Source organism: Somniosus microcephalus, chromosome 19 (assembly GCF_052327205.1).
Source record: "Somniosus microcephalus isolate GS21.2 chromosome 19, FLI_Smic_1.0, whole genome shotgun sequence".
Taxonomy (NCBI): Eukaryota; Metazoa; Chordata; class Chondrichthyes; order Squaliformes; family Somniosidae; genus Somniosus; species Somniosus microcephalus.
The window spans coordinates 45,871,117-45,894,534 of record NC_141005.1 but is presented as its reverse complement, the minus strand read 5'-3'; the positions used below and the strand labels follow the sequence as shown (position 1 = coordinate 45,894,534).

Below are 23,418 nucleotides of genomic sequence, written 5' to 3'. Positions count from 1 at the left end.
GCTGCTGCCTGGAAAGCGGGCATTGACAGCTAGGATGCGCTGCCTGTGGTCACACACCAGCTGTACGTTGAGGGAATGGTAGCCCTTCCGGTTGCGGTAATCCTCGGCATGCTCCAGAGGTGCCCGCAAAGCCACATGCGTGCAGTCAATGGCGCCCTGCACCATGGGGAAGCCCGCTATTCTTGCAAATCCCACTGCACGCTGCTGCTGCTTGTCCAGGGTCATGGGGAAGGAGATGAATTGACGTCTCCTTCTGAAAAGGGCATTGGTCACCTGGCGGATGCAGCAATGCACGGCGAACTGGGAGATGTTAGCGATGTCCCCAGTAGCGGATTGGAAGGAGCCGGTGGCATAGAAGTTGAGAGCCACCGTCACCTTCACTGCCACCGACAGAGACGTCCTGCGCATCAGCTGTGGACGCAGATCTCTGTGAAGCAGCTGGCAGATGTCTGTGACCACCTCCCTTCTGAATCGCAGCCTCCTAACACACTGCGCGGCAGACATGTTGAGATAGGAGAACTGCTGGCGGTATACCCTGGGTGGGTAAGGCCTCACTTGGCGACGCCTGTTGCCCCCTCTGCGTCTAGCCAGGGCTGCCACTCTCTCACGGCGTCTGTAAGCCCTTCCGACATAAGGCTGAAACTCAGCATTGGCACCCAATGCAGCCCCCATAATATGCTGGCAAACACTGAGATCTCAATGAAGGCAAAGAGAATTGCACAGCTCTGGCCTGAAGCCAAAAAGACCTGTCCTAGTGTTGGGCCAAAGCAGTAAGCTCTCTTCCTTGGTCTCTCTCCAAAAATCCGTTGCACAAGAGTGAATGCTGCAAAATGGCTGCCATTTATAGTGCAGGGTAAGTGCCCTTTAATTTGCGCTCCCTGCGGCCCACCTCGGCTGTGTACCGTTCCACTTCACAGTCGTTAGGGCCGCCCGGCGCACAATGGGGCGGCGCGAGTGAAGTTCCGGTTCCGGGCGCACAAAGGGCGTTGCACGACGAAATGACGTCATGATCTGCGCGCGCAGCTGAGCGCGTGCAAAGACTTTGCGCCGGCGCTAAATGTCTACTGAAGTTGGGGCGAGGCGCAGATCGTGCAGCGCCCGGGCGCTAAGCGCCTAGCGCTCGAGATCTGCTCCTCCTAAGGCGCTAACGCCTGGCGCAGCCAACTGAATTTCTAGGCCTTTATGTCCTTATCTTGTGTTGCCACTTCTTAACAATTTATGTATCTGTAGTCCCAGATCTCTTTGCACTTCTACCCCATTTAATTTCTTGCCTTCCAAGGAATGAGTGGCCTCCTTATTCCAAGGAATGAACCGCCTCACACTTGCTATATTGAATTTCATTTGCCATATATCCATCCACTCTGAAAGCCTGTTTTATGCCTTCCTATATTTTGGTGCAGTCCTCGTTATTAGCTATACCCCCTGCACCGCCACCCCCCCCCACCCCCAATTTGGTATCATCTGCAAATTTTGACACCATAACTCCAATATCTGAGTCCAAATCATTGATGTATGTGGTGAACAACAGTGGTCCCGACATGGATCCGTGCGAATCACCATTTCCCACTTTCTGCCAGTTCAAGAAACTTCCGGTAACTCGTACCCTCCATTTTCTGATCTGAAGGCATCTTTTAATCTATTCTGCTATCTGGTCCCTGTCTCCACATGTCCTGATCTTTGTCATAAGTCTCTTTATGTATACCACATCCATATCATCACCGGAAGGACACATACTCCAGCACCAACAGACGTGTAAAGTTGGGAATATAAATGAAGAATTATAAACCAATCAACATTGAAATTAATGTTGAAATTTGCAAAAATACTACACTGTAAAAGGTGGCAGAAGTTAAGAAGGAATTCTGAACTGAACCTAGTTCAATATTTAGCCCAAATGAACACTTCAAATTCAGATATGCTTATTCATTAAAAAAAAGAGATGTCGAACCCATACACCAATGGATAAAATGTAACTTGGGGTCCATCTGCCACCATATTAATCACCTCACCAACTGTTCCCCATTAGGTGAGTGGCTACCGTCTATGGCTGGAGTTACACACACAAAGGCTAATGTGTTCTTAAATTTAAATGTATACAGTCCAGAGGGGTAGTGGAGCACATGTGGCCTAGTAATAAGTAATTCATAGTAGTCTATTGGTGCTGGCAATGTGTCCTTCCACTGGCTCTGTGTCCATTAAATGCTGGTAGTTCAGTGGAAGGTGGGGGGTGAGAGAAGAGGACTATGCCAACCTCTGGTGGTAATAATCTAATGTTTAACCCCTACTGAAGCTCCATTAGGTAGATGAGACCCTCTAAGTACACTTTGCTAGGAACTATCACCATTTGGACTTGAGTTTTGTGGCCTTGTGTTTCAAAAGGCTTTATTTCAGGCTCTCTAAAGCGGTATCTTCCCAGACACTCATTTATACTAACATGCCTAATAATTCGGGCCCGTCTATTTTTGGGCGCCTTACCCGCACAGTATTAACAGCCCGCGCTCAAATGGTCCGAGGAGCCCCGGATCTTGGGCCTCGGACCTCATCATAATGTAGATGGCGCTGCAGTAGGAGCCTACACAGGTTAGTGCTCCAATTTCCAGGTAAGTGATTGGGTTGGATCGCAGGGTCTGGAGGAGGAACGGGTGGGCTTCGGAGTCCGTGATCGGGATTCGGTGAAGGATCGGGAGTTGGGGGGTCGGGAGTGCTGCCGGGCATCAGGTAGGAAGATCACAGACATCGGGAGTACTGTTGGGTGGTTGGGAGTGCTGTGGGGCGGGGGGGGGGCAGTGCTAGGAGGTCGGAGTCTGGAGTGAGGTTGCAGATCTCGGGACTGGGAGCGGCGGTGATTATGGTAAGTACTTATTTTTTTTACTTACGTGGTGTTTAGCGTTGGTTTTCCCAGAGGCAATCAACACTGGCTGCCTCAGGGCAAACCAAAGCTGGAGCAGGGACCAGAAGCAGATGTTAGGCCCCTTATATGCATATGCAAATAGTTTACGCCTGCTTCAGGCGTGGGCAAAGGATGCCTCTTGTTTGTCCTTTACCAAGATGGCGTCCGGCGCAATTCAGACAGAAGTGTGCGTGCTTGCATCGGATGCCATTTTTGGTCCCCAAACGCACCCGTAGCACCCAAACAACCGGTGCTACTGATCCTAATTTTGCACCCACAATCTAAGTTACTGATTGTCCAGTTTTCACTTAGAATAAAGTGCCAGGCACAAGCAAGGGATTCCATCTCCTTGAGAGTGCGATGAATGGAAACACTGACTTACGGCACTGTGGCTCAGGCTAACTGAATCAGAGGCACATGCTTGTTGACTGTAGAGATTTGTAATCCAGACTTTCCAGAAGGAGGGAAAAATATTTTAAAAGGAAAAGAAATACAGTTCTGTTCATGAAGAGATATTAGGATTGATAGTTTTTCCCTTAGGCTCAAAAACACTTTATGAATTTAAAAATGTCACATCTTTATTATTGTTCATTTGTGAGCAGTTAAAGTTATAAATTATAAATCCACAAACTGTAGTATTGAGGAAGAACAAAACTACTACATGCACCTTTACTTACCATAGTTACAATATAGAAAGTCATAAAGTAAATGCGACTCCAGTGCGTAGTCTGAGATACCACGCCTTCCTGTGAAGAGAGAACTACAGCTAGTTTCTCTTATAAACATTTACCGTTAGTGGAGTAATTCAGTGTAATAGACTTTATCTTTGGGGAAGATATCCAATCTCAATAAAACTCACCATGATTATATACCAATTGTTTACAACAGTCAACTCAAACAAAGTTACTGTGTAAAAAAAGGAAAAAAGACATTATTATTTTCAGAACTTTTATTGCATGCTGTCCTAAATAAAACAGCACCTAAACTTTACTCACCAAAACTGTTAAGGATGTTATTGAAGTTATTGAGAGAGTAGTACCCCTGTATCACAGTTCTGTCACCAATGGTCCGATTTTCCCAGCGATAAAAGTCTGCTACCATGCTATTACTGTAAATAAAGAATTGGGTCGTATTCTGGTGAGTCATAGAAGCAAAGTGAATTGAGTATGAACTAAAGGACTCAAAAAATCGCTATGGTATTATTGTACCATTCAAATTGTTAAGTTGATAGCATTTCATCTAACATAGGAGTAACATTCAATGGTAACTTGCCAATATGAGCCATTCCTATCTCTGCTAAGCTATGTTTTGGTTCATAAATTAAAGCAGAGTAGTATTCCTACCACGAAAAAAATAATGTTAATGAGTTATTTGTTTTGTTTTAAATGTAGGTTTTTCATTCCCTACTTAACAGCTGCTCATCTCTACATGTTCCTTAGGAGTAGGATGGCCTAGGCTGGCATTAAAATGCTTCTTGATCAGGCAAATTGAGGCAGAGTATAATAATATCTTTTCTGATAGGAAGTAAACACTCTACAATGCACATCTCCATCAAACCTATCTGAAAACAAATGAAACTCCTCCAGCTAACGCAAGTAACTTTACTCACCTATAAAGCAAATATTTTGATGTCTATTTTAAGATATTTGACTTCAGATTTTTATTTGTGTAAATAAACTGGTATCCTGCTAAAATTTCCCCACAGCCCCAATTCTTTCCTTTCCTCTCTTGGAGGTTCTTGCTGGGGTCTGATTTCTAAGGGGCCATTCTTCACGTATAACATTAGATGGTGAGTGTCTGCAGACTGTTGAACATTAGAAGTCATTGCAGCCAAACCTGATCCTGTCCTTATCCTACATCCACACACTCACACTTTCCAGCAAGAGTCATTGTGTATCAATCAGCAGTGAAAACCATGGCTGATATGTTCCTTCCTTAGATGAGGGACACAGAAGCCAATTGCAGTGCCCAAATTTCTGCCCTAGCTGAGATCGTCTAGTTCAGCACAGACTGAGAAACAACCCTGAAACCTTCTGGTCTGTATGGCACAATACCACAACATGCAGTGCAGTCGCCTATTAACCCATTAGGCAAACTCATATGTTTGCTAAAAGAATACAGGTAAGGGATTAAATTACTTAATTGGCTGTAAAGTGCTCTGGGACAAAAGTAGTTCTTCACTTCTCTACTAGTTTACACTAGTGCATTGGATGTTTGTCTGGGCAAAGTATCAAAGTACAGGAAACTCTTTGGTATCCGGCACCGACGTGTTGCCGGTTAATCAAAAATGCCGGATGACGGAGAGGGTTATCTACCGAGGCTATTTTTAACAAAGAAAAATTAAAAAATCAAGAAATGTGCAATATACAGTAATTGGGTACTCACCTACAGAATGTTGTGTTAAATGGATGGTGGAAGATGCTTGATTAAGTACAGTACTGCCAGTTGAGGGTAATGCAATGCAATGACTACCAGCAGCGTGGGAGACGCACAGTACCCCTGTAAAATGGCGGATCAGAAGAGACTACCGGCAGCGCGGGAGAGTCAGACTCCTGTTACAGGGGTATTGAGGTATTCCGACTTCTGACAGCGCCAAGAAGCCGAGTAGTGGCAGTTTGGAGAACTACCCCCACTGACTAACTCGGCCACCGCGGGAGACTCGGACTCGGCATCATTGCCGGTTATTGAGGTGTTGTTTTCGGAGTAAGAATTTTGCCGGTTAATGGAGAATTCCGAATATTTAGGTGCCGTTTAAACGAGAGTTTCCTGTAGATGATGTAGGGGTGGCATGTCTTAAAAAACTCTATGGGAGTATACTTATATATGGGCATTTCAACAGGGCTTAATTTCAATGTTTTTCAGCCTTTACATGCCTGAATGCTTGGTCTTCTCTAATTATTGAAAGTGCTTCACAGTAAATGAAGTACTTTTGAAGTAACATTGCTGTAATGTAGGGAAACTCAGCAGCCAATTTGCATACAAACAGCAATGAGATAAATGACCAGATAATCTATTTTAGTGATGTTGGATGAGGGATAAATGTTGGCCAGGATACTGGGAGAATTCCCTTGCTATTCTTCAAGCGTGATCATTTATGCCCACCTGAAAGGGCAGATGAAACCTCAGTTTAACGTCTCATCTGAAAGATAGCACCTCCGACTCCACAGCACTGTACTGAAGTGTCAGCTTAGATTATATGCTTAAGTTTCTGAAGTGGGGCTCGAACCCATGACTCTCTGACTCAGAGTCGAGAGTGCTACCATTGAACCAAGGCTGACAACTATAATTGCAGATACAGTACACTCCACTTATTATGAACATGGTTTCTCTGAACAGTGTAATAAACTGAGTAAACTGCATCCACCCAGTCGAAACATGGTATTGTGCATATATTTTACCTTGATATGTTTAAACAGGATTACTAGTTCTGAACAAACTTTGCACACAACCAGAGCTTTTGTGGCTTTTATTTATTGTAAGCAGTTTTTTGCTGAATGGTAGGAAGAGTTTGGGGTATCACTAATGCAGAGGTGACGAATCACTGAGAATGAGTGCTGGAGTGGTTTTGTAAACTGTATCTTGCTTTTTTATGACAATAGTTATCAAACCTTTCTGCTTGGGGTACCCCTGCAAATATTGACCTGGAGACCCTCATTCCTAATTTATGAAAGACAGGGTCAGCTAATTAAAGAAAAACAGAGCTATAATTGCAGAAAATCTCTTTTTAAAAATTACTGTAACAGAAATAATATCCCAGATTTTGCTTTACTATAACAGCGAGGCTGTCAACGCTCACCGTTATTACAAGGTAAAACTGACAGCAACTTCTGGCATCCGCACTTGTGCAGTTAAACACGGAAATCCAGAAGTTTCGGTCAGTGATACCCTGCTCCTCCACAGGCTGCGCTGTTGCTATCTTTGCCGATGGAATGTGCAGAGATTATTTTAATGGTGTGAACTTAGGCTAATTACCCACAATTCTTGCACTAAAGGCAGGCGAAAAAGTTAAGGCTTGTACAATCAGGACTAACTGAGTTTTTAATGACGTAGTAAGTGATAATTGCTGCTGAACAACTTCTCTGGCTCTGAAAAATTAATATTACATGTGTGGAGTCTCGTTCCCTCAGAAGAATATATTAATGTTGCAGAAATTAAAATAATTTTTTAAATAGTTTTTCTGTTTTTCTCTTTTATGTCTCTCCCTTAATCCCATGTGTATGTCCCAATCTTTATTTTGCTTCCTGTACAATGATTTAAATGTAATTTATATTTCCTGGTTTTTTTACTTCCTCGTTTGCAGTCTGCGTGTCTCAGTGAGGATTCTACAATCTGATTGGTTGAAGAGCCTCCCTGTTGCTTTACCTGCTCACAAACACCACTGAAACCTGTAAGGGGCGCTGCATTGGCTCAGATACCAGAAGAGAGGAAGTCTCTGCTGACAATTCTCTGGGCAACTGTACGCAAGGGGAACGCTCCTTCGCCGTTCACAGCAAAATCCGGGCCAGTGTTCTCATAAATTAATAAATATAGAAATCTGATAACCTTACAGACCCCTGGGATCCCCACATGGATTTGGCCTTTTGGCAGTCCTCCTTGTCAGGGAGTACTGGGATGCAGAGTTCAATGTCTAAAGTGTTTCAATGTCTACGAGCATTGAGTAAGACTGGGAGAAATGAACTTAAAAGGATTTGAGTTTGTCTGCCAGGGAGTGCTGGGGAGAGTATGCGCTGTACAATATTTAATCAAACACTGAAGACAATCCTGATCACTTTAGGTTATAGTAAGCAGAACCAGATCGGACTTGTCTTTTCACAACAGGCATTGGAAAAAATGGACAAACAAATCAGTTTCCTATAAGTGAGCTGCACTGTGCTTGCAACAAATCCAGGTAACTGCATTTTACAGGATTATGGTATATGCATCTCTAAATGGCGTTTTAACTATAGGCCACATTCAAGCCATTGAAGTTGGAAAAACTAAAATATAATGTGTCTACTCAAATTTTGTTGCTTCTGTTAATACTTCCGATTCGCCTCTTGCCTGCTCCATGCCTAGCTCTGACTTCCCTTCCATGTGTTCAAATCACCTCACTTTATGCTACAATCTACTCAGCTGTCCAATTGGTACTGGGATTGAGCACTGGTTGTTCCCACAGTAACAGAATGAAAGCTATTCAATTGTATGAAACCCCTACAAAGAATATCTAACAGCATTGTGGGAGTGCCTTTGCCACACAGACGGCAGTGGTTCAAGAAGCTGGCCCACCAGCACCTTCTCAGGGCAACTTGGGAAAGGCAATAAATGCCAGCCTTGCCAGCAATGCCCTCATCCTGAGAATAAATTTTAATCAAGAGGTTGTGCAATACCACTATCACATAGCAGGAATGTAACGGTACTATTGGCCCGGATATTCCGATCCCTACAGGTGGGTACGCGCTGTGTACCCACTCGTAGGGACATCGGAACTGTCGGTTTCAGGCATGCCAAGCACATGCGCTGAAAACCGGCATTTCCGATCTGTCAAGAATGCTCTTGACAGATCGGACGTCTGCCCTAGAGAAGGGCCTCTGTGGGCGGATAGTTCTGCTTTCTGGAGCTCCTCCACCTGCAGAAAACCTTTAGAATTCTTACACCTGGTAAAAGCAGGTACCAGGATAAGAGTTGAAAAAAAGAAAGAAAAAATTCAGTCATTTATCATTTAAAAATACTTTAAAAAGATAAGTTTATTTTTAGCCCTGTAAAAAACTTTAATTATTCTTTTCCAAAAATTAAATTTTTGTTTAAAATATTTAATTTATTGTAATTTCAACTCATTTTACAAATGTGATTAAAAAAAAAAAAATTATTTAATGTTTTGAAGTGTTTTTGGGGTCTCCATTCATATATTTGACAGGTCTATCTGTCAAGCGTATGAAGGGAGATTCCCTTCTTTGATTGGCTCCCCATGGCCCACGTGATCCCAGGGACGCTTGCAAACTGCATGCGCCTCTGGGGTACGTAGGCCCTGCACACTTGGAACTATACGCACCTCGGGAGCCCTCAGGTAAGTGCATAGATTTTTTCCAGATCAGAGGCTTCCGCACACGGGAAGTCTCCGATCGGAAAATACGGCCCATTATCTTTAGTGGCAAGAATCCTTTCACTTTTGCTATGAAAGCTGAGATAGTTCACCTCCTAAAATAGTCTCAACAACAAAAGGGAATAATTGTAGCACCAACATCAGATAGCTGGGCAGTATAGGAAACAGAGCAGAGACATGGAACAGACCTGACAGACAGGCCCTAACAGATTAATGGAATGTGCTGATTGTATGCAATTTACAAATTCAGTATGTGTTGAATTAGAAAAAATTAAAGTGCGGCCAATTATCCAAATCTGTTACTTAATGTTCCAATGAAACTGCACAGGTAGGAACCAATTTGCATAAAAAAAAGCACATTTTTCTAAGTCTTATTCACTTTCATGGAATATACATTTCTGTGTAGAGGAAGAGGGGTTGAAGAGTTGAGATACTCTGTGGTCAAATTTTTGTGTTAGAGAAAATCTATATTGGTTACAGTTAAATATTTCTTAATCCCATGGATACACTTACTTGCAACAATTCGGATAGAGAACATCACCAAAGAACTCCATTCCCACAATTGCAAACGAGTAGTAGAATATCATGAGTGTTAACCCTAAACTGGAAAGTGGGGAAAAAAATATTTTACACTTTATAGAAAAAGAATTGTTTTAAAAAATTAAGAATTATATAAAGTTATCGACTATACCTGGCCATTCTGGGAAGTAATTCAAACATTGTGTCCAGAACATCTCTGTATCTCCGCTTAATCTTAAACAACCTGGCAATTGGATTAAGATTATTTAGCAATTTAGACTCCTAACATGTCAAAGCAGTACCTCAGAATAAAACGGCCATTCTTGTATTACTCCAGGTGGTATAATTTTACATCACAATTTTCAATCCTAAGGGGTAGATTATTAACTTGCCACCCGGGTGAAAAATTGGCTTTGTGGATCAGCCGCTCACTATAGAAGCTGCTCGATTTTCATTTCCATTGTGAAAATGAATATAGGGTGGTTTCTATAACAGGTGGCTGATCCATAAAGCCAGTTTTATGTCCAGGCGGCAAGTTGAAAATCTACCCCCAGTAATTCAAAGGAGGGAATACAGAACTTCTACATTACTTAATTCATAGAAAATTTAAATTTTTGAATAAAACAACTTAAAAAAATATCAGCCAGTTTAACTCTTCTATTATATATATGAATGAAATTACAACTTTTTGGTGTATTTTGTTTGGTTGTGTAAATATTGTTCCCAGTTTCAATTGTAAATTTGTGTCTATTTGCTCAGGCAATAAGAATCCAAAAACAAGGTCATAGTAAAAAAGTACTAAATGCATAAATCTCAAACAAAAGCCGAACACATTTTCTCACAATCAAGGTATGTTAAAAAAAACTGCACTTTGTAAATTAGGAAAGTAGAATTGCCAATCTGAAAAAGATAAATACTGAACAAAGAATAGGTTCCTAACCTTAGCAGCTGAAGTGGTCTCAAGATGACAATGAAGTAGAATGGTTCCATATCAAAAGCTAAGACCACTATTCCAACAAATGCAAATATGGTGACCAGGAAATCAAACCTAAAATATGAAAGTATCTCATTTTATTTGCAGTGTAAATAGTACCACAGAACAGCAGGCTATATTTTATATATAAAACATGCACACACAAATACACAAAACCTTACATTGCGTTAAATATTACAAAAGCTGTTTCAACCTGAGACAATGGCCAGGAAAGGGGATGGAATTGGTGGCAAGGGTATTGAGATTGTGGTGGGGGCCGAAGATGATGGGCTGAATTTTCCGGGGCGGTAGTGGCCATGATTGGTGGCAGGTCGGGTGGGAAAAAAAAAAATTTGACAGCGGGTTGCGAACCTGCTATCAACTCGCTCCCACGCACCTTTCCCACAGGCGCATCTGTCAGCGTGGAGCCGACCCGACCGGCAGCGGCGGGGGACCCAATTGAAATCATCATGAGGTACTTTACAGGAACTTAAGAGCCTTTTTCCTCCTACTTTTTAAATTTTCCTGCATGACCATGGGATTCACAGCTCAGGAACCACGTCTGTCAACCTGAAGCGTGAGTTCCGTGGCCATTGCTCCAACTGATTATTTGACAGTATGGAAAACTAAACCAAAATAAAACCACGTTGATTACATGAGCTAACAGATTGAAGAATATTCTGTACTCCTTGAAAAGCCACTGGTAAATGTTAATTTTCACTGGCATTTCTCAGTTGTTGGCTTCCAACTAAACAGATCTGCACTATAAAAATTACATATACCATTTCAATAAATTTTTGTGTTGTTTCTGGTCAGGTTTTTCTCACAGTATACTGTGATTATCCAGTTACACATTAAATCAAGTCATCGACCGTAACAATTTCATTCTCATCACTCATTCCACTGGTTCAATTTGCTTTCAGTCCCTTAATATGACTAATTTAATTTTTCAATCTGAGACTTTAGGGTGAATTTCTGCAGAGGTTCTCTCACTTGTCCTTTGTTAACTACAACGGAAGAGCTGCAGAAATCCCCAAAACACAGCGTAAGCACCACTTACACTGTTTGTCAGGGATTCTGCAACTCTTCCGCTGAATTAGCATAAAATTGTAAAACCACCCCTTTACAAGTACATTTAAAATCTGCTTAATTTTATGACACACGTCTTTTATTTGTACCAGCTACTGATACAAAAGTCTATAGATTTGTGACTAAAGCACCAATAACTTTCCAATGTACTTTTTAAATTATGTTCTTGATCGTATTTGTAGATGGAGTCATATTACTTAATGATAATATTATTTAAATATTTCTTTGTCACTCATATATAACTTTTATTATATGATTGTACAGTAAAGATTCAACACCCACTATGGTAGATTGAACTTCAAATTTAATGTTGCCAGGGTCCCTTTAAGGATCCTGGCTTAAAACGCGTCATGAGTGATGTCACCAGATCCGCTCCATCTAATTGGGCCGGGTAATGCGCTGGGCAGGCTTAATAGGCCCCATTAAGGCAAGTTCATTCTGTACAGCGGGATGGAGCCAGCAGCGGGGTTGGGACCCACCACGGACACTGGCAGCACCGGACCTGCCAAGGTAAGGAAAATTCCGGCTGATGGCTTCAGTCTTCCCAATGTTTAACTGGAGGAAATTGCAGATCATTCAGGATTGGATGTCGAACAAGCAATCTGACTACACAGAAGCAGTGGAGGGGCCGAGTGAGATGGTAGAGCGGTAGAACTAAATAATTAATTTTACATGGAAAAACCAGTGAAAGCTAATAAACAATGTAACAAAATCAATGGAGATTAAAGCACAAACATCACTGAAGTTTTCAATGTTACCCAACAGAAATAAGGAAATTATCAACTGCTGAGCCAACAAAACCATTTATCATTGATAGAATGTGGAGTAACCTAAGCAGCAGTGGCACTTGAAAGTCACGAGTCCCAAGGATTGCCTTAATCCAAACATGCTTAATTTGGTCAGAAACATTTTGTCAGTCCTTGACAGGCTGCGTGAAGTGCCAGAGGGAGACAAGGGGCTGGATTTTGCCAGGCCCCGAGGAGGCGGGAATGGAGGCGTGTGGGGTGTTAAAATTGCAAAAAGTGGCGGGCGGGCCCGACTCCGCCTCCATCCCGCCTCCAAGCAATTTTCCCAAATGCGTGGTTTCTGATCCCATCTCCATCCCGCCTCCAAGAGGCGGGATAGGCCCTCAAGGCCCTTAACAACCACTAAATTCCCTCTATAATCCCATTTTGAGAGGCCTTTCCGATCTTAACACGTTTCCCACATGATTCACGTCTCCTCTGAAACACGATGGTGAAACCTGGCGGGAGCACAATTGGATTGCTGACTATCAGCTGCAGCTCCACCATTAAATAGGAGATTTGACCAGTCATCATTTGCAGGTGGCAGGACTTTGTTGTCTCAGGTCTGGGGGAACTTTTAGCAGGCATAACCACAGCTGCGAAGTTTGGAGCCTGACACCCATCTCCAGTGTGACCTCCTGGGAAACCCCTCTCGCCACCTTGACTGAGCGCTTCCTCAACTGAGGCATCTACCAGAAGCATGGGAACCATTTATTTCCTTTCCTCCTGGACATCAGATTCAGATGAAGACCAACCGCGGCAGCAACAGAACCATGAACAACAGCAGCACCAACAGCAGCGGCAACAACAGGAGCACCAAGCTGCTGCTCACCCACCTGAAGCTGCACAGGCCAGAAGGCGCCAGCCCATGGAAGCCTGTCGGCGCAGGAGATAGCCCCCAAACAGAATCTACAGACAGAGGATCAGCTACCTCAACATAAGTGAGCAGCAGATCCAAAGGTGGCTCCGACTTTCGCAAGAGGTAGTGGGTGACATCTGCGCAATGATGCAGCAAGATCTGGAGTCCAGAGGAGCAGGTGGACACCCCTTACCAGTGGCCATCAAAGTCACCACCGCATTCAACTTTTTTGCTTCACTCATTCCAGGGATCAGCAGCAGACATCAGCGGCATCTCCCAGGTGGCCGCACACACTTGCATCACGCAGGTAACCGATTCCCTCTTTGTCATCGCGCACAATCACATCCATTTCTCCAAGGATCAAGCAAGTGTCACGGCGCGTGCGGTTGGATTAGCTAATCTGGCAGGCTTTCCAAGGGTGCAGGGCGTCGTTGACTGCACACATGTGGTCCTTAAGGCACTCCTTCATAATCCAGGTATTTTTGTCAACCGCAAGGGCTTCCACTCCCTCAACGTGCAGCTGGTGTGTGACCACAAGAAGGAAATTTTGCATATTTGTGCCAAGTACCCTAGCAGTTGCCATGACTCCTTCATACTGCAGCAGTCTAGTGTGCCACCACTCTTCAGTCTGCCAGACCAACTTAACGGATGGCTACTTGGAGGCAAGGGCTATCCCCTGAAGACGTGGCTAATGACGCCGTTGAGGAGCCCATCCAACTAAGCTGAGGAGAGCTACAAATACAGCCACATTTCCACCAGATCCATAATCGAGCAAACCATCGGCATGCTGAAGATGCGCTTCAGATGCCTGGATAGATCAGGTGGAGCCCTACAGTACTCAGCAGCCAGGGTCTCTAGAATCATCGTGGTTTGCTGTGCACTTCACAACATGGCACAGCGTCGTGGCTTGCAGATTCCTGAGGATCAAATGGCTCCTCACATATCCTCCTCAGATGAGGAGGAGGAGGAGAGTGAAAACGAACATCTTGCAGAGGCCCAACAACCAGCGGCAGCAGTACACGAGAACATTGCTGCCCGGGATGCAAGGAACGCACTCATCTTGGCCAGATTTGCTTAGCCTAGCCAATCAAACACTTTTGCCTCACAGCTTCTTACCAGAGCATCGACAATGGCCAAGAACCAGCGGATTCCTAGCACTCTGACCACCATACTGACAATTGCAAGTAATCCTAAGCCCTCAATGTGGAAGTCCAATTTGCGAAATGACACACGCCACAACTGCAACAGTTGCCATCAGAATTTTTATTTACAATAACCAACTGATGGCATTTAAAAAATAAACACATTTCACCCAAGTGACTACCCTTGTGACTATTTGTGCAGTATCTTTCTCTTACGCGTGCTCCTACGTGGTGCTACCCCTGTGGCTTCAGCAGATGTGGAGGCCCCTTGCTCACTTTCTTGCTGCTCCTGTCTCGACACCTTTGGCGGGTGTCCTCTGGGGTTGCGAACCTGTGAGGGCTCGGCAACAGTCTGCTGCTCCTGCGGCTGTGCAGGGGTTGAGACGCTGATCTCAGTTGGGTGGGGACTCTAGTGGGGCTCTGACCGAGGAATTGGCAGTGGCATGGAAGTGTGAGCGCTTGGAGAGGTGCCCCCACTTCCTTGTTCTCTGCCACCAACATCCCTCTCATGGGTCAGGTCCACCTCAGCACTTGCAAGTGGCTTGAGAGCACCTTGCTGCACATCAGGGGGGCCATGGGGACCCGTATCTGCACTGGCAGTCCTACTCAGAAGGACTTCCATGAAGGTCTGGTTTCCCTGTTCAATAGCTGACCATCGCTCCTCCAGAGATGTCAGTCTATTCTGAACACTCACCATGTTTTCTACACTCTGGCGACTTAGCTCCTCCATGGCCATAGCCATCCTCTCGTCTACTGTAGCCACCCTTTCCACGGAGGTTGCCATCCTTTCCGTGGTGCTGCGTTCATGCGCCAATGACTCCACAAATGCTCTGCTCATGTTCGCGACGGACTCCTCCATTCGCTCCACACTCGCAGCAACCCTGGAGACAAAACCTGCCAGAGGCTCCTGCACCTGTTCCTGGAGTTCCAGCAGCGGTTCTTCTGGATGGACCCAGAGGCAGAGGGTCGACATGCAGCTGAGCCGAGCTGGGAGTGTCCTGCGCCCTCCGACTAGGACTCTCCACTGCTGTCCCTGTCTCCACAATCTGCTGATGCTCACTTGTGAGCTGTGATACATCAGGTGATAACACTACTCTATCTCACGATGGTCCCACCGAGGTGAGTGTCTGCGCTGGTGCTGGGTTGGCTGAATTCTGCTGACACTGCGCCCTCAGATGTTGCAGCTTCCTCTGAGGAATCTGGAGGCTCAGGCTGTTCCTCCTGGGTAGTGGCGACGGGTGTTTGCGATGGTCCTGTGGGGGAGTAAAGGAAAGAGTCAGAGATGTGAGGCCAAGGTTACATGCACATTGCATATTGCAGATGATCATAAGTCCATCTGTTAGAGCTTCAGAATCATTATCAGTGACTCATGCAATGTCAATGAGAGAGATGGAAAACTATTCTGTCACCAGCTTTCTCTGATGCACCCGTCTGTCCGTCCCCCACTTGCGCATCGTCCTCGAGTCCCACGATCTCCAGGGCCGCCTCCTCCCAAGGGGTGAGGTGGGCTACTGAGGGTGGCCCTCCTCCTGTCCTCGCTCTTTCCCTCTTATTGTGAGCTCTCTTTTCCTGCAATGAGGGAGACAAGTGGAGTTTGAGTGAGAATGAAGGAGTGAGTGTAGAGAATCCATATCATTGATGGTTAGAAGGAGACAAAGATGGAGTGAGTTGGCAAGACCAAGGGCCCTCCCTGTGTGTTGTCAGTTGTTTTCATAGCATCACAGTGATAGGGAGTGTGAGGGCTGCATAGTCGAATAGTTAGGTGAATGTAACCATAGTGAGAGAGGGAATGGGTAAGGGTGCAGGGATGTCAGTGTCAAGTGGATTGTGGTGGAAGAGGTTGCTAAAGCTGAGTGCTGGTGAGGAGAGACAATGGGGATCAGATTGAGGGTGATGGGAAAGTCATACTCACTTTTCCAGTGCGCAGAAGGTCATGAAACCTCTTCCTGCACTGCAGCCAGGTTCTGCAGATCATCGACAACAAGTTGACCTCCTGGGCCACCTGGATCCACACAGCTTTTGTCTGCTGGGGAGGCTTCTTCCTCCCTGAAGAAGGGAAGAGCACCTCTTTATTGGCTCTTGCTCCCTCGACCAAAGCTTGCAGGGCGACGTCATCAAATCTGGGAGCAGACTTAGGTCTCCCGCTGCTCATTCTGCCTCCAGGTCCCTCTCACTGCAAAGGCCAAAAAGGTTGGTAGTCTGCAGAAGAAGCAAGGCTTCTTGCAGACCTTAAATGCACAGCAATGATGACATCATCGGAGGCGAGTTTCAGACTGAAAAAACTAATTGGGCCATGGGTTCCCACACGCTGGAATTCAATTGCCCAATTATGTGAAAATCGCATCATTCTCCCACATCGATTTGGAATCGGGTGGATAACACATAAAGTGGATGACACGACCCCAGCCCGCCCCATGATAAAATCCAGCCCAAGGTGTTGCAGATCAGATAGCGACAAAACAGAAGTAGACTCTTTATCACACTTGTAACAATGCTGACGGCCATGAAAATATCTGCATTCCAAAACATCTTGGCTGGAGGTTGTGTAGCAACACGCAGTACAATTGAGGCTTGGGGTATTAACAATTAAATACAATGATCATGTCCCTAAATTTTCCCCTTCCCAGTTGACAGTACAGCCAATCAACTTTTCTCCCAGGTTAATACCATGCTTGAATCAGTTAGTCGGAAACACATACAGCAACCTGGCAATATATGCCCAAGATGCCAGGTACATTCCCACTTAGATTAGAAGTTCAGAAGAGTGGGGTAGAACAAGGGGCATAAATAAACCTGCTCCCCACCAGTGTGCCACCCGACAAACTTTAAAATAACTAAAGAAATATACATAAAGTCTGCTTTCACATCATATTTAGAGACATGCTGTAAAATGGATTTTATAATTGCCAAAAATAGCACCAAAATACTGGACCCAGAACCCTAACAATTGGCTCAATTGGTGTTCTTGTTTTACTAGCAGTAAGCATTAACTACTGAGTTAAACATATATCAGTGACATGGCATTAAAACCCTCAAAGTGAGCTCTCAATACAGCGTGCCATTTGGTATTAGGCTGTGTGTCAATGCCAAAGTTACCAACACTCAAAGTAGGTCCCTCCCACCACCGCCGCCACATATACATTTGGCCTTGGTAGGATTCAAAGTGGCAATTGAGATGTATAAAGTATTAATTATTACTTCAAATTAAGTCAGGCCAGTAGGACATAAATTTAAATGAATGAAAAGTTAATTTAAAACAGATATTTAAAAAGTTTCTTTACTTAAATGTGATAAATATTTGGAATAATCTGCAGGAAAAATAATAGTCAAACACATTCGAACATTCAAAATGCACTTGGATACTGGACTGGATGGTTGGACGTATACAGTTTTGATGGGCTGAATGGCCTTTTGTCATTCTTGAATTTTGTGGTGTTGTTAAGAAAGACTACCCCTCGAAACTCTTGTTACTAAATTCCTGAAATGGTTGGAGGAACTGAAAATAGGAGCAGCTAGTAGCAATTCAAGTGTTCATAGAGTTTCTAGCTGCACATTTTGAAAAGTTTGGACTTCTAATTAAATAGGGGTGAGGGCGATGGTAATAGCTTCAGGCATGAGCTAAGTATGATACAACGAGTGAAATGAAGAGATTCATCCCCTGTAACTACATTCACTCCAATTCACCACATTGCCCCAAGAGGCACGGCAGCCTAATAATCCTAAGAGCGGTCCAATTGCATAATTGCAGCAGATCCATCATCACGCTGCTTTGAATAGAGTATGTATTTTACCAACTGTTTGAATGCATATTGTACACAAAACTTTTATTAAAAAAATCACACTTATACAAGTTAATCCTGTTTACACCATTTTTTTTCAGCAGTCCTTAAGAAACAGGTCAGTAATTTCTTGCCATGAAAAACAAGATTACAAATTATTTGTTTTGTACAGTACGTCATTATTTATTTGCTCCATACTCACAGATTCCAGCCAGATGTGAAGTATTCAGATGGTCCCAGCCCAGTGATTTTCAGCAACATTTCCACCCCATAAACTACACAAAACACAAAATTACCATTGCTGTATGAGCAAATATTCATTGCAAGATTTAGTATGAATAATTTGAAGTATATGAAAGAGATTATTAAATCAAAGTGAGCTTTACATAAGCCACTTGTAAGTTTTTCTTTTTGGCACCGTTCTAACAGAAATTACCACTGCTAACATTGTGTGCATTTGTACTCAAGATATCAAATTACATTACCATCTTTTAGCAGATTTGTTTAACAAATTCAGATAATGCTTTTTCAATCTCCAATTGTTCTAATGAAGATTAAAAGGGATCCGTCTTATTGCTATGGAGAATTTGTTGCTGCTTTGCAACCTCCACAAGTGGTCAAAACCTCAATTTACTAATAATCATTTCCACAGATACAAGTATGGTGAGTTTCCTAGTATATTATGGAAGCACAACATTAATGCTTAACTCTGCTACAGAGGCCTGAACAGTTCTAAGAATATAGGCCTAGAAATTGAGTAGCCTTAGCGCCGCATTTGAGGCGCTAGAGGGCCTAGCGCCGGAGTTATGGCCAGTTGGGAAATTGAGTGGGGCCCTTCCGTCGGCGTTAAGCCGGTAGCGCTGCGCCGGCACCGATGACGTCATCGGTGTGCGCAGCGTCCCGGTTGCCATGCCGACGGGCCCCAGCGCCGAAATTCAGTTGCGGCCGCCTCGCCCGTGGCAGCCGCAACTAAGACTCTGGCAACCGAGTCTTCCCCGAGTTAGCGCTGGCGCATTAAGGTCGCGCGTCGGCCGGCCGCTTTCCCGCCGGCCGCCTGCCCGCACCTCCCTCCCCGGACTCCTCCACCCCCCCCCCCCGCGGAACAGATGCGTCTGGCCTGCAAGCCCGGCACTTGTCCAAGGTGCCGGGCTAATTTTTTTCAATATTTGAACGGACAGCGGGCGGGTGCAGGCAGCTCCTCCTTAACTGAAGGAGGAGGCCTGCACTTCCCCAGCCTGCCGCACCGCATCGGGTCCCGCAGCGCCGGATTAGCGCCGCAATGCGGCAGTCAGCGCCCATTGGGAGGCGCTCACGCCCGCCAGTAGCGCCGGCAGCCGTCTGGGCGCGGCGCTACTGAATTTTTGGCGCGCGCAAGGGAATTAGCGCCGGCGCTAAATTTCTGGCGCTAAAGCCCTGGCGCGGCGTCAACTCAATTTCTAGGCCATAGTGTATTAAAAAAAGTGCCATTTTCACATAAATCAGCACAAAACTTAAGGCTCCATTACTGTATGTGTCCAAGATCCACAGCCATTCTGATCAATCATAATGATATATCATTAGATCCTGAGGGAAATTATTTTCAATCAGGACATGGGGCAAACTTCAAGGAAGGTTAAAACATCACGTGGGAGTAGGGACAAGAGAAATGTCTTTATGGTGAAATACCTCTTTCTCCCACATTTCCACAGAACAGATACGTGGGCAGAGTTTTGTGTGGAAAGGCTGGCTGCACATATATCACTCACAGATACTGGACAGTAAATCACCTCCGCCCCCCTAACCATTATCACTGAGTGGGACACACGTAAAAAAACTACTGCATACGTCAAAAAATGAGAAATGGTGTATTGATTTATAAATGTTACCACAAAAAAAATAGATCTGAAGAACCTGAAATAAAACTTGAGGTTGAGTCCAAAAGACTAACAGGACAAAGGTAGCATCAATCACTGCTAATAGTGCACATAAAATGCAGCCTCCATCTACTAATCGCAGCTGTTCTGTAATGGTAGGGAAAAGTAAAAGAAATAATTCCTGAGAAAATACTTCAAAAGCAGGTTGCCTGCCTGCCCATCTTGTATTTGGAGAATGGTGTGATGGCGAAGGCATTAAAATAGGAATTGTATTTCTAATGGAGCAAAAAAAGAGTAATTTTACATTCAGTAAAGTTTTTCTTAATCTTCTCTTGTGAGGAAACATTCCTACACTCTGTTCTTTCTCCACATAGATGGAGTGGAAGGGGCTTCTCCCAGAATCTGATGTGAAGTGTCATCAGCTCCCTTCTCTCCCTGCACCCAAATTTCATAATAAATAATCTCCTTTATAAATTAAAAAAAATTCTTCATCAGTTACCAATCCTTTAGGTCTAATAAACAATACCTCACAACATTTCTGAGACTAACACAATAATAAAGTCATATACTATAGAAGAAATTTTAAAAGCACAACAAAAAGCTATCAGGAGATGGAAGATAATTCGACAATAAAAAAAAAGACACTTACTTGTGAGAAATACAATGTAACTCCAGGGCACAATCCTAAGGAAAAAGGCGCCATCTATAGCAGGGATAATGTAATCACCCCAAAAGAAAAGAAAACAAAAATACTGTAAGAAGTATAATTTCAAACCCAGAGTCACATCCAAAGGTGATAAATGTACATTTGTATCATGCAAGAAATTTATATTTTTAAAAAGAGTTGGGCGAGATTTTCAATTTACTTCCTGGGTGTAAAACCAGTGTAGCCCATCAGCTGCCCATTACAAAAAACACCCAATTTGCATTTCCACTGACATCTGCGTGCCAGTTTTTTGTCCAGCTGGCAAGTTAAAAATCGACCCCAATATCTCTAATAACAAAAGTTAGATATAAAATTCAATTTGCTCTTCTCGTGGCTGAGTTTATCCAGTGAACCTAACAGACCAGAAAAGGCCCTGATTTGACTCCCCAGTCTGTGCTGAAATAGATGGTCTCAGCTTAGCAGTGGTGAAGTGTTATAGTTGGCCTAGGCAACTGGATTAGGGAGGCAAAAGCCATCCAGGATTCCCATTCCTAATCGCTGCCCAGTGGCACTCGCTGATAGTACAGGGGTGTGGATTCTAGGAGAGGTTTGGAGCAGGCTAGGCTGCGATACCCCTGTGGTCAAATTAGCTTGCAACATTCACTTTCAAGGCACGCACATGAGGAATGGCCACTTAGGCAAGGTACCAGATGACACCTGACAACTGTGGAACCTTGCCTCAGCAAGGAGGAAATGGCTTCAGAAAAGGAGGGCAAGGGAGAAAAGAGGCAGAGAAAATAGGCACACAAAAATTATAATGTCAAATTTATGAAATAGCCTTGTTTGGATATTCTGATCAATTTCATATTATTTCATTATTTCCCATTGACATGTGTGGCATATCTTTAAATATAATCTATTTATACACAGCATATACATTAAACTAAACAGTTCTGATTAAAACAATTCACCTGTATTACAAAAATGGGTTTGTAAAATAGTTTTGCTACCTTTGATCATGAGCGTGTCAGCCAGTATCCAAATTCCATTTACAGCAATTACAACATCTGAAATAGAAAGATAAATGTATATCAAATACTTGTTCAATGGCTACAATATTTGTACTTTGTTTCAAAAGTAACATGTAGAATTACAAGGCTACAACCAAACTTAGGGCTGGATTTTCCTGGGTCCCACCCGCATGGTGTGGGGGGACCCGGGAGATGGCGGGAAACCCGGAAGGTCAGGTTTCCTGGCACGCTGTGGCGTTTTAACTCCACAGCATACTTGCAACGTCAGGGTAAGTGCTAGGCCCAGGATGTTTGGGGGGGGGGTCCAAGCTCGTGGGGAGGGGTCCGATCCCTGCAAAGCAGATTAAAGTAGAAGCTTCAGGCCTCATTATAATATGCAAATTGCCAACCCACTTTTTGCCATGTTTTAACATGTTAAAGGTTAATTTTATAACCAAATAGCTAATCAAAATTGTGTGTATATTTTAACAAGTAATAGACACTATTGGTTACATACACTACGTATACAGTGCAATAATACATTACCTCCATAAACTGAAATTTTATGATTTACATCTCCCTCCTTACTCTTAAAATTATTACGGTCTGTTCAAATGATCTCTAATAACAACAGTTCAACAAATAGCATGGTCAAGGCAAAGACCTGTCTTATTCTTCAATGTAATTGTGTATTATGAAACAGTAAATCCATTTCTCAAATTACTCACAAAATCAAATCTACTAATTCCTACAAAACCCCCTTTCAAATGCTATTTTAGCATTGAGGGTGCAACCAAAGCCAAGCACCTTGTAAGTAAGGATTAGTTAATCACTTTAAGAAATTTATGTAGATTACCTCTAAAATGATGTGTCATGAATCTTACCATTCATGTAGAAATGACTCATGAGATAACACTGGGCGGCCAGCTGGTGGTGCCGTCCAAGGAAAGTATAAATACTCGGGCGTGGGCCCAGCTTGTTCAGGATGTTTTTGTAACCAGGAATTAGTGATGTAACTAGAAACTCATGGTTGATTAAAGCCTTGTTTTATACTCAAACCAAGTGCTTAGTAGTTTTCTTACGTCATGATGTATATCTTAATAAAGCAGATTTAATGTAATTTAATCAATGCCAGAAAAGTAGATTACTGCTGCTTTGGAAAAAAAAATTGTCAGTATTTGAAATCTGGCACTTATAATGGAATCCAACTGCAGTTGAAAGGGTAGAAGACATCTGTTTTCTTTTTGCGGCCACTTATATGAAAGCAGAGCACTGGCTACTTGGGAGATTTTATCAGTTCAAGTCTACAAATATATCTAGTAGATATTTACTAAAATGATGCCACAGCTTTATATAAAATTCCATAGGATAACAGTCATTATTTGTGCTCTTCCTGCATTCTTACAGTCCTCCACAATCCCAATTCAATAATAGGCACATTACATTTTAGCTCCTCAGGTGCCTTAATTTTACTTATGTTTTCTCAAAATTAGGATAAAATTAAAGGGTAGGCAGAGGTATTTGACCTTTATAGTTGCTGAGAATCTGATTAATGACTTAAGGATTACACAAAATCTGCTCTTCTTTTGTTTTAATGCACTGACCAAAGTTGGAAGTTTCTTTCTTCAGATAGTGGACAGGGAGTTTACAAGGCCCGATTCAACATTCATAAAATTATTGTTTAGTGAAAGACATTGTTTAGTAGTACGTAGATTTCTTTTGTTAATGTACAGCTACCAGAATGCACAGTGGTAAAACAAATATGTTTTTGCCACTAACAATTAGATTTTGATC

General features: G+C 43.4%; 1 protein-coding gene across 2 annotated transcripts in view; it reads right to left on the bottom strand.

The window, feature by feature from the left end:
• tpcn1 (two pore segment channel 1) overlaps positions 1-23,418 on the bottom strand; it is a 99,460-nt gene that overhangs the window by 16,427 nt on the left and 59,615 nt on the right. For both annotated transcript variants that reach the window (XM_085961740.1, XM_085961741.1), the window contains exons 15-23: positions 21,625-21,681; positions 20,618-20,671; positions 18,318-18,390; positions 10,429-10,536; positions 9,661-9,732; positions 9,483-9,572; positions 3,886-3,998; positions 3,750-3,796; positions 3,568-3,636 (exon numbers count right to left, since the gene is read on the bottom strand). In XM_085961740.1, coding sequence (XP_085817866.1) covers positions 3,568-3,636; positions 3,750-3,796; positions 3,886-3,998; positions 9,483-9,572; positions 9,661-9,732; positions 10,429-10,536; positions 18,318-18,390; positions 20,618-20,671; positions 21,625-21,681 — 683 coding nt within the window. The remainder of the gene's footprint in view (positions 1-3,567; positions 3,637-3,749; positions 3,797-3,885; positions 3,999-9,482; positions 9,573-9,660; positions 9,733-10,428; positions 10,537-18,317; positions 18,391-20,617; positions 20,672-21,624; positions 21,682-23,418) is intronic.